A 16,420-nucleotide genomic window follows, 5' to 3' on the forward strand; every position below is an offset into this window, starting at 1 on the left:
CATTCAGAGAAGAACAAAAATAAAATACTCAAAGAGCACACACACACACATTTAAACTTTAAGAAAGGACTCAGGAGGGAAAAACTGGTCACAGTTGTCTTCAAATATTTGAAGACCTAGGATGTAGAAGAGGGGAAAGTCTTGTGTCTTATGGTCCTACAAGGAACAAACCAAGACTAATGGATGAAAATTAGGATTGTTAGATGCGGGAGACCCTCCAACAGACTGAGATGGCCAAGGATGGCAAAACTTCCTCCAGAGGCAGTGAGCGACATCACAGGAAGTACTGAAGCATCGCCTTCCAGAGGCACAAGCAATTCAGAGAAAACAGCAGCTGACTGAAGGAGCTGAAGGCTTTTAAGATGCCCTCACCTGACTCTCTCCAAGGTTCTATAATGAGGGGTTGGGCCAAAGAAATAGCTAAGATCCTTTCAAAAAAAAAAAAGGTATCATGATTAGCTCATCATGCCTTACTCTGAAGCCACTGTTTAAGTTCAGCAAAAGTTTAAAAGAATTCTTTTTCATTAAAGAAAAAATACATTATATTCCAGGAGCCATCCTAAAGACGAGATTCAGTGATGAATTTGATCATGCAGCCGACACTTTATTGTGGTGGCAGGGGGAACGAGGTGAGCTAGAAAATAAAAAATAAGTAAGCAAATGACCAACATAATCTCAAATCCTAATAAAGTGTGATAGGAATGGGGGAGGCATTGTCTTATATTGTAAAAGCAAGAACTTTCTAAGCAGGTGACATTTCAGCTCAGACTTTAATGATAGGAAGGAGCCAGCTATGAGAAAGCCTTGGGCAATAGGATGCTATACAGATCTAAGCGACCCTGAATGTGAACACTCTAAGTGGGAATGAGTTATTTAAGAAATAGGAGGAAATGGTGGACAAGTATCAAATCATGTACAGACAGCTTCAGGAGCTACAGTAAAGGGCTCGGTGACTGAGCGTTTCAATATTAAAACTAATGAACAAAATAAACTGGCAAACAATATAGAATCAGAGACATGGATGCATGGAACAGACTGACAGCTGGCAAAGGGGAGGGATATGGGAGGGGGACTGGATGAAAGAAGGTGAAGAGATTAGCCAAAGAACATATATGCATAGCCCATAGACACAGATAATGGGTGGTGTTGGTCAGAGGGTGGAGAGTTGGGGGCTGGATGGAGGTGGGAAAAGGAGGGCAGGAGTGGGGGGGGGAATGGGGCTATCTGTAATAGTGTCAAAAATAAAATTTAAAAATAAATAATATTAATTGACAAAAAATAAAATATCACGCAAGATCTCTAAACTTAAATACAAATAAGAGGAAACCCTGAATATGTTGATTACCACAGCATAAATGACATTGAAAAATATTTGTATTCATGATCAAAATGCAGGTTTCTGCTTTAAATTGAAAGCCTGCCTTAAGAACTGTGACAATGTGTCACAGAGGAGTTCTAAGCAGAGGAGGCACGTGATCTGTATTAATCTGAGGAATAGCAGGTACAAGAGCAAGACAGAAAGTGGGGGAAATGGTTAGAACAAGAACTTCAGAGGGGCTGGAGGTTTTTTAATAGAGAGGATAGTTCTTTAGAAACAACAAAAAAGGATAAAGGCAAGAGAGTATTTACTCTTCCTCCATCCAAGCCCTCAGATACACAAAAAGTAAGGGAGCCGGCTCGGGCCAGTCAGGTCCACCTCATAGGCTGGAGGGAAGGAAACATTCAGAAAATATGAAGAAGCTACAGGGAGTTTCCTTCAGCAGCAGTGGAGGCAAATCATAGTAATAAGAGTTGTTTCATTGAGCATATACTATGTGACTACCAGTATTCTAAGTGCTTTTCTTGGGAAAACTTCTTTAGTCCTCTCAATAATCCTAAAGTGGAAATACTATTACCGGCCCATTTTACACAGGAAACGGAGGCACAGAAGAGTTAAGAAACTGGCAGCTCCTAAGTGCCATGGTTGAGATGACAGATTCTTCAATTGGGAAGTCAGAGCGGGAAGGTCTGGGGGTTGTCAGGGAGGGTTGGAGAGTGACCTCACTAAGGGAGGGGTAGACTGGTCTGAAGATGAGACCCTGGTGACCAAGGTGAACTGCGAGGCTGCGATGCAGGTTAACAAGTTTGTTCCATCATGCCCTTTGCCCTGACTGACATCAGAAGAAAGTTTTGAATGAGCGCCAACTGGACCTGGAAGCTTGGCGCCTCTGAGCGAAACTCTTCCCTCAGCTCCCTGTGGATGGAGAGGAGCCACAGGTGAGCCTGCCCGCTCCCTGGGCACCTTTCACAGGCAGCCTGTGTGGGCAGAGCAGATTAATAGCTGCAGGCAGGCCCTGCACATCTGCCCTGCGTGGGGAGAATGCTCATATGTATGTGTTTCTGTGATGTTTTGCTGTGACTCGTTTGGAGATAATAATCACTTACTATGATTTCTTAAGCACTTACTACCCATCAGGTTCTGTGCTGAGTACTTGACATATATTATTCCTTCAATAAACACCAATCTTATGATAGAAAAGAAAAACAATTACAACAAATAGGTGGGAAGAGAGGGGAATGTAGAAAATAATTTGGTAATGATAGTGAAAATTGTTATATATTTCTCCCAGCAACTGGTACATTCCTTCCTTAGCCTGGCACTAACTACCAGGCTATAACAAGGAAATAACTCGGAATAAAGAACAAATTAAATCAGTCCTAGGAACAATGATGACATTACCAATGTGCCCTTATTTTGACAGAACTGTACAAGTAACTTGTGTCTAGGAATGTCCAAAAAGAAAACTGCTTTTGTTTCAAAAAAGTGTATTTTGAGCTGGAAACCCTTCTCATTAGTGCAGGAGAGGAGGCCTGGTTATCTCTGCCACGGATTCCTTTCAGTCTCTGAGGCAGGGAACACATGTCCAACCTGGCCAGCGTGACAGGTACAGGCGTCCTACAGGCTCACTGCAGAAGGCTGACATTTAGGTAAGTGGTCATGTGGACTGGACCCATTTATCATTAAGTCAGTATCCATGTACTAGCATTTAGCAGTTCACCTTCTTTAACTGACAGCATTTTTCATATCACTCTTTCTTAAGCTTGGCTAGCTTTTTAAAAAGGGTTTGGGGTTTCTAAAAAGCTGAAGTCCTAGGTATGACATTTCTGGTGTTTTCACTGAAGAATTATTCGTAGTTACTGGTAACCAGGACCGGTATTGCTTTCTATGAGCGTGAATGTTTATTGTCAGGGTTTTTTTACCCTCTCACTGGAATCAAGATTTAAATAAGCATTGCAAAACCTCTGTAATACTTCCCACTCATTGTAAGAAAGCGCATAAAATCAAAATGAAATTAATTTTATCTTAGCTTCACTACAAAGTTGGCTAATTTCCATATGAATTTCTACACATGCCCGGACAAAAAAAATCTCAATCATTGGAGAACAAAGAGTCTCTGGTGGAGTTAGTGAGAGACTTCCGAAGTGTCTGTGTGATGGGGAAACGGGAGTAACAAATTGATTTCAGCAAAAGCAAATTTTGACACGTGCACAAAACTCAGCCGCATCTTGCAGCAATGCAATAAATCATCGCCCTCGCTGCACTTACCATATATGCACACTAATAATCGCAAGAAAATAAAGCGAGGTTGACAAGGAGTAGTGACTGGTTTGGGTCTCAAAAGAGGCAGTGCCGTCCCACGCTGCCACCAAGCTGAATGACAGTTGCTTATTCACTGTGATCAGTGTGTTTGCTTTTGTTTATGCTGTCACCTGAGAAAAGCGACATATCTTCTAGAAAGAACTGCACCGTGCTCTCCCTATAATTAAAGCTTAATTGGGAGAATAACATCTTAGGTCCTAATCGAAGTATCTGAAATCATTCTATATTCTCAATCATGGGCAGTGATACTTACACCTGATCCTTTTTCTCATACCTGGTGACATATCTCATGAACAATGACCATGGTGACATCCAGCAAATAAGAAATAGATGACACACTGGGATCCAGCAGTATTCTCTGTTCCACAAAAATACTGAGTCCCCAGTTCTCCATAGCAGCATACGGATGCTTAGGCACAGCTAAAAGATCTAGAAATAGAATAAAACAATTCCAAAGGCTTTAACAAACATACCAGATTCAAAAGTCATAGCCTAAAAAAAAGTCAAGAAATCCTAATTAGAAGGAATACTTGCTCTTTCTTAGGAATGTTTCCCCCGAAATTAAACTACCTGCCATTTCTACATGACAGCAGAAATATAGGCTATCACTGTCCACACAGGCCACGTCCATTCATCACAGTTCATTTTCAGACCCAATGCAGTCAGAGGCTGGAAGTATCAGCACCATTATTGATGGGCCCATCCTGGTAAGTTTCAAAGAGTCAAGGAAACCAAATGCAGCAGGAATCCACAGAGTCAGAAGACATAGTGCCTTCGACTGAAAATATATTCAGTTCAATGCAGTGAGTACCGTACTCTTATTTTTACCTTGATGTTTTTAAAAAGAAAACATGTTCTATCAGGTTAAAAATGCGAAGTCATTTTTCTAAATTCTTAAATTCTAATTTATTTTTTGAGTTCTATTAAGAATAAAAAAAATGTTACATGCAAATATAGAGAAAACTATGATAGTGAAGATAGTGGCAAAAGGACAGTTGAAGGAACATGCGAGCTTCGGTTCTGGTCCTGCCTCCACCATTAGCTAGAGATAAGACATCAAGAAAGTACTTACTTTCCTGAGACCACAATTCCTTCACCTATAAAACAAGGTTATTGGCTTTCATTATCTTGAAAATCCCTTCCAACTCCAAAAATCTATGATTAGGTGATTCTAAGATTTGTGCTTATTTTAAAAGGTTATGGAGGTATTATAAACTTCTGTTAGGGTGACAATAAGTTCATGTTTTGATATATTCCCTCCACTCCAAACACATAGTGATGATAAATAAAATATTAAAAAGGAAAACTAAAAAATATCTGCAGGCTTGAAAATGAACCTCTCCATGGACCAGAAATGGTGCAAAAATGCAAATAGTGATTGGGTGGGAAACCCTATGCCTGCTGGGTTCTGGCTCCGGGAGTAGGCAGTGGCAGCTGGGACTTGGTTCCAGCAGGATGTGCCTCAGCCAAAGAGACTTAAGCCCAGTGCTTGATGCCGGGGTTGAGGTAGGGCATGCATGCTCATGCGAAGAGCTGCAAATAGCTGGTGCTCACTGTTTCCTGAGGAAGGTAGCAAATGGAAGAGCAGGGATTCAAACCCAGGCAGTCTGGCTCAGTGCCTTGCTCTTAATCACAATGACGCAACATTTATAGTTTCTGGCCCAGAAGTTACACTTCCTAATATAAACAAACCCTGGAGTAACTCCCTAGAATGCCAAGGGGAAAAATGGTACAAAAATGTTACTGCACTATTTCTGTAAGAGTGAAAATGGAAAACTAAATGCCATTCATGAAGATAAGGAGCAAGGGAACTGTGAAATAGATATAGTATAAAGGAATGCTATACAGCAATTGACATGAATGATCTCGCCAACAGATGCTAACACTATGTGTATCAACATGGATAATCTGAAAAACATAATGTTGAGGGAATAATTAAGATATAAAATGACCCTTACCATATATTACTTTAAAACAAGTAGAATAATACCATGTACTGGTATTGCCGGTGAATACTCACACATGCACACAAATACCAAGACAGATGGTAATGGTATATTGCACATACAATCACACACATATTCTAATGATAAATACCAAATTCAGAATCATGATTGCTTCATGGAAGACAGAAGGAAAAAGGGGTGAGAGACTATCTTTTAGGTTCCTGAACGCAATTTCAACTTGGAAGCTGGGAAGGGGTTGAACACATCACCAACAAGCAATTCCTGGGCGCCAGCTGAGTGTCTGAGAATTCAACTCAATTTTGACACCATCTACCTATCTACCTGAGGACAGACTCAGATTCCACAGGTTAAGGGCTTAGTCCTACAAGACTTCCCCCCAGCACACACCCAGGTTTACCTGTACTTCTGACAGATGCTATACATCAGAGGCTCCTAATGATACCATTCTAATTAACTAGTTATTAATAATAGAAAAGGAGCAAAGGGAAGACATTACAATGGGGGAGAGAACCACATAAAGAAGAGAGTCACATGCCCAGTAAAGTTGGGATGACATAGAAAAAGTACTTGCTTGTCAATCATACCTGGAGCAGAGGTGGTGGCCAGAGTGAGTGTGGCCACTGCAAGCCTGTGGAAATTTGGGATATCTAATCTCCTCAACAAAGAAGCTCTGTCTCTCTTATGCTCTTGGTTCCTCTTGACATGCTTGGCTCTTAGCTCACACGTGGCCTTCTGGCATTCTCCCATGTGGCCCACGGCCATGTGGACACACACACAATGGACTGATGGACGGCACTAGCCTGATGCTGAACTGGACCCGGCTCCAACATGGAAAGGAAACGCTGGACACTGGCTTTGCTTCCAGCTCCACTGAAGCCCCAGCTCCACTTCTTCTATGACTGGACCAAGGGAATTGGGACTTTGGAAACCCAGGGATGTAAATTCACAAAAATCAAGCCTTCTACCACATCCCATCCTCCTGTGGGAGCCTCTGGAAATGCTTACTCCAGCGGTACCCCAAGAACCCCACTCCCACGAGCAACTGGGAAAGACGAGGCATGTTTTTCTCTGCTAATACTATGACCTCCTCTCGGGTTTGATTAGTTTGCTAGAGTGGCTCACAGGATTCAGAGAAACATTTAACTCACTGGATCACCAGTTTATTATAAAAGGATATAACTCAGGAAGAGCCAGATAGAGGAGAGGAATAGGGCAAGGCATGAGAAAAGGCACAAAGCTTCCATACCCTCTGCAGGTCCACCCTCCCCAAATCTCCAGGTGTTTACCCACTCAGAATCTCTCTGAACTTTGTCTTTTTTTTTTAATGGAGGCTTCATTACATAGGCATGATTGGCTACATCATTGGCCATTGATAATTTCCAGCCCCTCTCTCCTCCCAGGAAGTCAGGGGGTGGGACTGAAAGTTCCAACCCCCCAATCAAAGGGTTGGCTCCCCTGGCAACCAGCCCCAACCATAGGTGAATTCAAAAAGTCACATCATTAACATAAGACAACTTTATTGCTGTAATTGATTAGAAAATTTCAAGGGTTTTGAAAGCAGTGAGCCAGGAACCATGAAGGAATTAAATATGTGAAATACATATTTAGTCATCTATATATTTCTTATGAATCACAATATCACACACAAGGGATATCAAATGTGTCTTCAATATTACTTTTTTAAAGCAGGTGATGGGTACATGAGTATTTTTTATGCAATTATTATTCATTATTTTCTTTGTGCCTTAAATATTTCATAACAAGAAAAAGAATAAAATTATGAACAGTCTTACAACATGATTGATTTTTTTTATGACTTCAACAAACATTTTCTCAGTATTTGCTGTGTCCTTAAGTCTGAAATGTATATTAAACTAAGTCAGGGATGGTCCCTATATACTGGACATTTTGAATAAAGAATGAGAACTTGACAGCTTAGCACAAGAAATAAAGAAAGAATGAAAAGTTCTGTGAAAGAGAAAGAAAACAAATCTGGTTGGAGAGGTTCTTAAAAGAGATAATATTTGAGTTGGATTTGAAAATATAAGATTTCAACAGGTAGACAGAGGCACTGTATGTATTTATTTATACAAGTATATGTTGAGCATCTCTTTTGCTCAATATAACCATTGTTCTCTACTTCAAGCTCCTTGCCCCATTCTCTCATGGCACTTATATTCATAGGTGGGTGTGTATAGGACAAGGAGGTCAGTTAACAAGTAATAAATGAGTGAAAGAAATTTAGTAAATGATAAATGCTACAAAGAAAATGTAATAAAGTAAGACAACAATTGACAGGTTGGGTAAGGTGGGTACAGCATGGTCAAGAAAGGGAATTACATTTCATCAGAGATGTGACTCATGGTAGAAGCCAGCTGTTTGAAGATCTGTGAAAGTGTGGTCTAGGAGGGGACAGCAAATGCAAAGGCCCTAAGGTGGAAATGAGACAAGCAGAAAGAAGGTCACGGTGGCTGATGCATATGATGGAGAAGAACGTAGGTCTGAGGATTAGTACAAATTGCAAGTGCACAGCAGACATTCTTCCACAAGATTTTAAGTGGAAATCTTCCCTAAATATGAACAAACTAGGTGACAGAACAACATTGTGTCAACTCTGCCGGCCACCAGCAGATGGCAACAGCAGTAGCATATCTGGTGTCATTTCCTTGCAGGAACTTGTGAATTTGGGAACAATCCTTTAGACCAAGCCTGTTGCAGGACAGAGGCACCTCTGTGTGCTGGAGTTCTCCAGAGCCCAGAGTAGTCAGGTCCCAAGACTAAGTGAGCCAATCGGGCCACACACTGGGATTTGGGCTGGCTCAAATGGCACACAGAGAAGACTCCAGACTTGGGCCAGATGCAGAGTTTGGGAGTTTGGGATAAAGAGGAAAGTACACTTAGGGAGCAGTCATCAGACAGCAAAAGCCTGACCAGCAGCATATAAGCAAGGTGTGGGGAGGGGCCAGTTGAAGGTTGGTGCCAAAAATATCAGGCAGTACTGACCTAAGCAGGCCGCTGGCTTCCAGAGGTCTGAGGACATGGAAGTCAGGCGTGGGTAACACGACAAGAACTCCTGAGCAAATAGTTCTATTCAGATGAAGCAATTGAGGGGGAGTTGAAGGACTGGATGAAAAAGGTGAAGGGATTAAAAAGTACAAATTAGTAGTTACAAAATAGTCACAGGGATGTAAAGAACACCATAGGACACCATAGTCAATACTGTAGTGATGACTAAGTATGGGGCTGGGGGGGTACTGGAAATATCAGGGGGATCACTTTGTAAAGTATATGATTGTCTAACCACTCAGATTTTCACCTGAAACTAATATAAAATTATATTTAATGTAAACTATAATTGAAAAAAAAGGAAAGATAAAGAGTTTGAGAACAGAGTAAAACACAAAGAGCTCAGTAGTAGGAGGCAGCTTCTCAGACACAGACAAGCATTAAAGTTGGTACATGGAACATGGCAGCGGTGGAGGGGGCGGAACTAAAAAGTTAGATTATGCTACTATTCACTTCATAACTTTTTCACAAAGCACTGAAGAAACGTGGATTTGTTCTAACTACTAGTAAGAGATATTTTAACTGTGCCTCTCTACACCTTCATAACTTAAGAAATATGATAGAATTATATCTTAAGAATACCTGCATGAAGCATATATCCTTATAAAGACATCTACACAATATTCATAACAAGTTTACTTCCAAGAGCCAAAAACAGGAAATAAATCAAATGTTCATCAACAGGCAAATGGATGAAGTGTCGTATATCCATACAACAAAATACTATTCAGCGATAAAAAGAAATGGACTGTTGATACATGGAACACCATCGGAGAATCCCAAAAAGTTGCATGAGTAAAAAGGAAGAAAAAATATACATGCTGTATGACTCATGCCATTTCTGTAATTCTAGAAAATGCAGACTAATATATACTGTCTAAAAGCAGGTAGTGGATGCCTACAGACAAAGATGAAAGGGGTTAAAAAGACAGCAACAGGAAACTTTGGAGGGTGATGGATATGCTCACCACAGTGCCGACTTCATGGTGCACACACCTTAAACCATCAAATTGTACACTTTAAATATGTGCAGTGTACTGCATGTCACTGTGTTTCAATGAAACTAATTTTTAAAATACCTTCAATCGTTGAAGTATTCTTTTACTTAACTTTAAAGAAGATCTGATTTATTCACAATGAATTAAATTATCTTAATTTTTGCAAAATAAATTTGTCATGAGGCTATATCCATTAAAATGTGCAACCATAACTTTAATATGCCTTGAAAACAGAGGTAAGAAAACTCCAATGTTTCAGAATCTAATTTACTTGGAAATTCAAAGAAAATCATGGATAAAATTATGCATAGTATTCTGCTTCCAATTAATTACTACAGTCCTAAAAACTGTAGGCAGATAGCAAATATTCATATAATACTAGTGAATGTGATTACATAAATTAACATAAAATCTAACTTCCTCTACTCGCTTCTTTCGAAACACTATAATTAGCTCTCTATAACTAAGATCACAATATCTCATGGAGACTTTTCTCTGTTCTTATTTTTTTTTATACTGCTGATAATTTCCATACTTTGATCAGGGTCTATTATAACAGGACATCCATTTTTTCCATCTACATTTTAGATTAACTTTTTTTGTTGTTGTTGTCTCATTTTTTTTTTTTTACTTTTTATTGTCTGACTTTTGAAAATCAAAGTTTCCAGGATTTCCAACTCTGGGTTTTTTGCTTCTTAAGGTTTTTTTACTTATTCTACTGATTTTCTTTGAGTGTTCTCACCCACTCCAGTGTCATCTGTCACCACCCACATGCCCAGACAGCTCTCTTAGAGCTCTAGAGGAAAATGCCTAAGCAGTAGTAGAATGTGACTTGATCGCCCTCTCTGTACCATTCCTTCAGCAATCGCCCCCTTCCCTTTAATCTGCTTAAACCTTCAGAAAGCCTTGCAGCCTCCTCTTTTGCACTCTGGGGAAAATCAGTTGCCATGAAAAATGTTCACTAGCCTGACAATGCCATGCTAAGAGGAATGCTGAAACCACTGGAAAGGTCCAAAGAATCACCAAACGAGGCCTCACAGTACACACAAACAGAAAGCCAGTCTCCAGCATCAGTGGAAGTGTTCTGATGTATAAGTTTGGAAACTGGAAATATACACTAATATAGTCCACGTTATTAAGTAACCACTAGAGGGGAAAAAGCGTGTGCAATATCAGGCATCTCCTCTGCCACAGGCACATTCTGAGTTCACAGATTGTCCTAATTTGTCATGCAGAATAAGATTCATTTCCAGCTGCGGGCCCATGCATGCCCTGGCTCCAGTATGTGAGTCTGGTACCCTCCAACTCAGATGTTCTCTGCCACATTATCAAGCTCACACTCTCTGCTCTAAGAGTGGCAGAAGTAGAGAAGATGCATTTGAAACATGACCTCAGCTACTTGTCACTTGTCCTGCTTTCTCTTGACACTCCCTTTTCCCTGAGACAGACACCCTAGGGTCATGGCTTTCCTCCACAGTATTTCTTCAACAGCCAATTTTTGCCTTCAAGCTGTCCACACCCCAAACTGTCACTTCATTTTGAATTTGCAATCTGTTTATCTAAATATTTTGAGACTACTAAGAGAGTCCCTGCTAAAGTCAGAAACCCAATGCCCCGGACTTCAACCTTGAGCCTGAAAAAGAATGTAAGATCCTGGAAGACAAGAAGCAGAACACTGAGGAAGTATTACCCTGGAGACTCAAGAGCATCACCTTCCTATCCAGGCAGAAAACAGAGCTGCTGCCAAGCACCGAGTCCTTGGAAAGCAACACTGGTCCCTGGTGAGTGTGAGATTTTTTGCTCAGAAAATCTAAAGTGCTTTAGATGAATTAATACTAGAAGTTTTGTTCTCACAAGAGGAAAAAACCATAAGGCTTTCTCACGAGAATAACAGACTTCTTATTTTCCTGTATAGGTAGTGTATTTCATTCATTCATTCATTCACTCATTCACAAAGTTTGTTGAGTCTTTACTCAGAGGAGACTGACGAGGACCCTGATCTCACGGAGCTCACATTCCAGCTGTGGGGGTGGAGAGAAGATGGGTAGGGTAGGATAGGGAGCCAAATCACACCCAGATACATAAATAATCAACACAATATGAGATCGCCATTGGGATGTGAGGGAAATAACACAGGTGTATGTAAAGTGTAATGGGGTTGGCATGAGGACAGTTCGAACCGAGTGACCCGGAAAAGGCTCTCCGAACATCTACACTGAAACACCAACCCAACTGAACTGCAGCTCCAAGGCAGGTCATTATTTATCTCAATGGCAGCATTTCCAGTGCCTAGGATAGTACCAAGCATATGGCTGATATTCAAAAATCAATTGCAAAATAAGTGAATAGTATGTCTTGTGATGACAAGTCATGCTGAACAGAGCTCACTAGCTCTGCTTGGTATTACAAACCAAACAGATGTGTAACCGCTACCAATACTCTTCCAAGAAAAAGTATAAAATTCTTCAGTCTGGTCACCATTCCCACAGTTTTACTCTCTGCCATGGGAAGTGCTCTGTTGCTCCTGTAAGTCACCTCCGCATCCCCTTGCTGAATATCCCTAAGATGCACTCTCTCCAAATTCACAGACACATTCTCAATTCTTTGCTCTGGTCCCTCCCGGGCAAATCCAACTTGCTCTCAAATTCCTAGGCTTTTGACCTGCCTCTGACTTCTGTTTCCTGCCTCACTTCACCCTTTAAGTTTCACCCTCCACACTGTCTTCCACACTGTACCCTCACAGCATCTCAATGACGACCCACGTCATCTTCCCAGCACTGCTACCCAGGTCTGCTTGGCAGAGGGCAGAGGGCAGGACAGTGAAAAGGTGCAGCTTGGAAGGCCACACTCTCTGGCATACAAACCCCGGTCTCACAGTTAGGAGCTGTGGGACCTTGAGAAAAGATTCCGTCTCAGCTTCCACTTCCTCATTGGTACGTGGAGATATTAATGACACCTCCCCTGCAGGTTGTCGTGAAGATTAAATGAGATGGTTCATGCTAAGCACTTAGTTCTAAGCACAAGATATGCTAAATCAATGCTGTCACTACTTGGAATCTCTCCAGGTCATCCCCACCTTGGGGAATCAAATGCATCACAGGCCTTACCTTGGGAGAGGAGGAGTCTTGTCCTTGAACACAGATGAAGTGTTGGTTTAGTATGTTAGCTTAGGCACTTTGATTTCTGAATTAAAATTTTATTTTATGACATGATGCAACAGAGAACCTACCTAAGAATGAGTGAAGGAGAAAGCATCATAGTACATGCATATATTATCATTCAGGGATGCCAAATAAATTTTAAAGGTACAGCAGGTAAAAAAAATTAATAAGTTGCCTTTTCATTATGCCATGACTGCAACTTGCTCAAGATATTATTTACATATACATTTATGCTTAAATATAAAAAATAACACTCCTTGTTCAAACAGTTACCATATGTGGCTAGTCAAAATACAAATTGCATTTGAAATAGCAGCATTAATGAAATAAAATTCATAGAAGTCAGCCATTATTGGTATTTATTAACATGAGAACAACCAACATTTTTTTCCTTTCCAATGTATTCTCAGAATTTTTTTTTTTTACTCACAAACAGATTAGGTTCTAACTGGCTGTTTTTAAGTTCATCTGAAAGAGGAGTTTAAGCCTCACTGTCCCTGGATGCATTTCCACCAGATTTAAAAATGAACCAGTCCTACAGTGTTTTAAAACAAAACACACTTTTCTCCTGATATATTTTCTACTTGGGCATTTTTCATCAGAAAATACTAGTTTCAGCTACACATTTTGGTCTGTAACAGAATTTTCATCAGTTCTACTTGGATTCACAAGCCTAGCATTTAACTCCTCAAACTCCTAGCATTCTGAATTAGCATTAGGTCATAATACCATCATATGCGCTCACTGTTTCTTCTGATCTTTCTGCCACACACTCAACACTTACTGATTACTGTCCATTGCAAAGAAGGAGCATTTTCATGTATTGTCTAATTTCTTTTTTACCTGAAAAAGAATTTCTATGCCAAAGGACTTATCCCATACGCACAAGGAATATTTGCCACTTCCTCGCCCATTTAGTTTTTAAATTAGCTCTACTTTAATTTTCCTCATCCTATTTTGCAGCTTCTTACTTTCAAAACTCATGTTCTTTGCCTTAATGGGCATGATTAGGCATAGACGACATAGAAAACACACTAATTGACCCCTGTCCCCATCATTCAGTGACAGGTCAATTTGACTGATGCTTGTTATAGAACAAAGATTTGCTTTATCGAAGAGAATGCAGGTTGAAAGTAAAGGTTCCTCTCTGTTAAAGTTTCGTTCATGACATATTTCCATGCATTCCTGAAATACTTATGCATTACCTAACATAGGCCAGTCTGATCTGAGCACTGGATATGTAAACCTTGAATGATGAAGATACAGTCCCATTAAATTCTCCTGGAGCTTAAAAACTAATGGGGGATACACACAAGTTAAAAAGTATATATATTATAGACACGCATGAGGGAAACTGCAGGATAGTGTAGGTGCTACAATGAGGACATGGTAGAAGGGGTGCAGTACAGAGCAGAGATTATGAACGTGGGCTCTGAAGCCAGGCAGCCTAGTTCAAAACTCAATTCTGCTACTTAATGGGGCACATTACTTACCATTTATGCCCCTCATTTTCCTTTCCTGTAAGATGAAGATGATTATAATTGCAACTATTTCATAGGGTTACTACCAGGGCTATCATTGAAAACACAATTCTCAAGGGTCCCTCACATTTGCTTTTTGTTCCAGACTATCTTCTTCAGGATCTCTGTGTGGCAAAAATAGTGATAGTCTCCTCTCCAATGCAAAGAAGAGTCACACATGCCATCATTCATAAAAGATTCAGATTCCCCAGGCTCAGGGTTCCTCATCCGCGATGTAATCCATTGCATATGCAGGTTATCACCCGAACCTCTGCATTGCTGTTGGGAATAGGGTCTCAGGAAACTGGCACATTAAAAATGCTGATACTCTGGCTGATGCTATAGCTAGAGAAATAAAGTTTTTTTGTCTCTAATTCAGGAGTTGCACGTCTCCTGCGAACATTCATGAAACAATGGTAGGTAGACTTGTCAAACTTGCAAATAGGGTGAAGTAAAATCTCACACCTTTCACAGTTCTTGACAGCTGTGTGAGTTAATATCTGTGAGGTGCTTAGAACAGCAAGCAAGTGGTAAGTTCTCAATAGCTGTTAGCTATTGCAACAAACAGAAAGCACGCCCATCCAAAGACATCCATGTCCTCATTCCCAGAACCTGTTAGATTACTGAGCAAAAAGGACTTAAGGTCCCAAATGGAATTAAGGTTGCTAATCAGCTGACCTTAAAATGGAAGTGTCCTGGATTATCCAGGTGGACTCCACATAATCACAAGGGTCCTAAAAAATGAAAGAAGGGGGCAGAAGAGTCAGTGTCAGAGTGATGTAATGTGAGAAGTGCTCTGGAAGCCATTGCTGGCCTAGAAGATGGAGGAAGCAGGAGCCCAGGGATGCAGGCAGCCTCTAAAAAATAGAAAAGCCAAGAAAATGTATGGATGCTCTCCTAAAGCCTCTAGCAAAAGCAGTGCCAAAGTGCCAACCCTTAGAACTGTGAGATAGTACATTTGTTCTATTTTAAGCCACAATGGATGTGGTAGTTTGTTACAGCATCAATAAGAAATTAGTAGCCAAAACCTGTTTGGCTCAGTGGATAGAGCGTTGGCCTGCGGACTGAAAGGTCCCAGGTTTGATTCCAGTCAAGGGCATGTACCTTGGTTGCAGGCATATCCCCAGTAGGAGATGTGCAGGAGGCAGCTGATCAATGTTTCTCTCTCATCGATGTTTCTAACTCTCTATCTCTCTCCCTTCCTCTCTGTAAAAAAATCAATAAAATATATTTAAAAAAATAAGAAATTAATAGACTATCAGTATGATCATCAGCAACACTACCTTTATCACTAATACTTTATTAATAAATATGTCATACTATCTTATCTAATAAAAGAAAAACACGGTAATTAGCCGTACATCCACTACCCTTCCCATTGGCTAATCAGGGCAATATGCAAATTAACTGCCAGCCAAGATGGCGGCCGGTAGCCATGCACTGAAGCGAACAGGGAGGTTTGCTTGCTCCAGTGACTGCGGACTCCAACATTCCCTGCCTGACTTGCCGGCCTCTCAGCTGCAACTCTAAGCAACTATGTTGCAAATATAGAAGCTAAACAAAACCCCAGAAACCTGCTTTAGTCAGCCAGGCTTCAGCCAGCCGGACCGCAACATTGTATCAAATACAGAAGGTAAACAAAGACCAGAAACCTGCTTTCAGCAGCCGAGGCCTCAGAGCTAAAGCTGGCCCAGAATAAAAAAAAAAAAAGAAAAAAAGGAGCGGTTGAGAGTTTCAGTCACCCGCCAGCCTGAAAACAGCCCTCAGCCCCTCACCCAGACTGGCCAGGCACCCCAGTGGGGACCCCCACCCTGATCCAGGACACCCTTCAGGGCAAACCAGCCAGCCCCCACCCATGCACCAGGCCTCTATTCTATATAGTAAATGGGTAATATGCCTCCCAGCACCGGGATTAGCGGAGCAGCGAGGCCTCCCGGCACTGGGATCAGCGTGACAGGGGGCAGCACCCAAACCCCCTGATCGCCCTGCGGCTCTGTGTGTGACAGGGGGCGGGGCCACAACCTCCCTATCCGCCCTGCTCTGTTCGTAACGAGAGGGAAGGCGCCCC

At 41.1% G+C, this 16,420-nt stretch overlaps 1 protein-coding gene across 1 annotated transcript in view; it reads right to left on the reverse strand.

Moving 5' to 3' along the window:
- The window catches only part of TRHDE (thyrotropin releasing hormone degrading enzyme), a gene marked incomplete at its 3' end in the record, with an annotated part of 290,068 nt that overhangs the window by 99,088 nt on the left and 174,560 nt on the right, over positions 1-16,420 (reverse strand). Inside the window, exon 4 of the mRNA XM_014461473.1 lies at positions 3,915-4,069. Coding sequence (XP_014316959.1) covers positions 3,915-4,069 — 155 coding nt within the window. The remainder of the gene's footprint in view (positions 1-3,914; positions 4,070-16,420) is intronic.

The sequence above is a fragment of the Myotis lucifugus genome, unplaced genomic scaffold (genome assembly GCF_000147115.1).
Source record: "Myotis lucifugus unplaced genomic scaffold, Myoluc2.0 scaffold_156, whole genome shotgun sequence".
Classification (NCBI taxonomy): Eukaryota; Metazoa; Chordata; class Mammalia; order Chiroptera; family Vespertilionidae; genus Myotis; species Myotis lucifugus.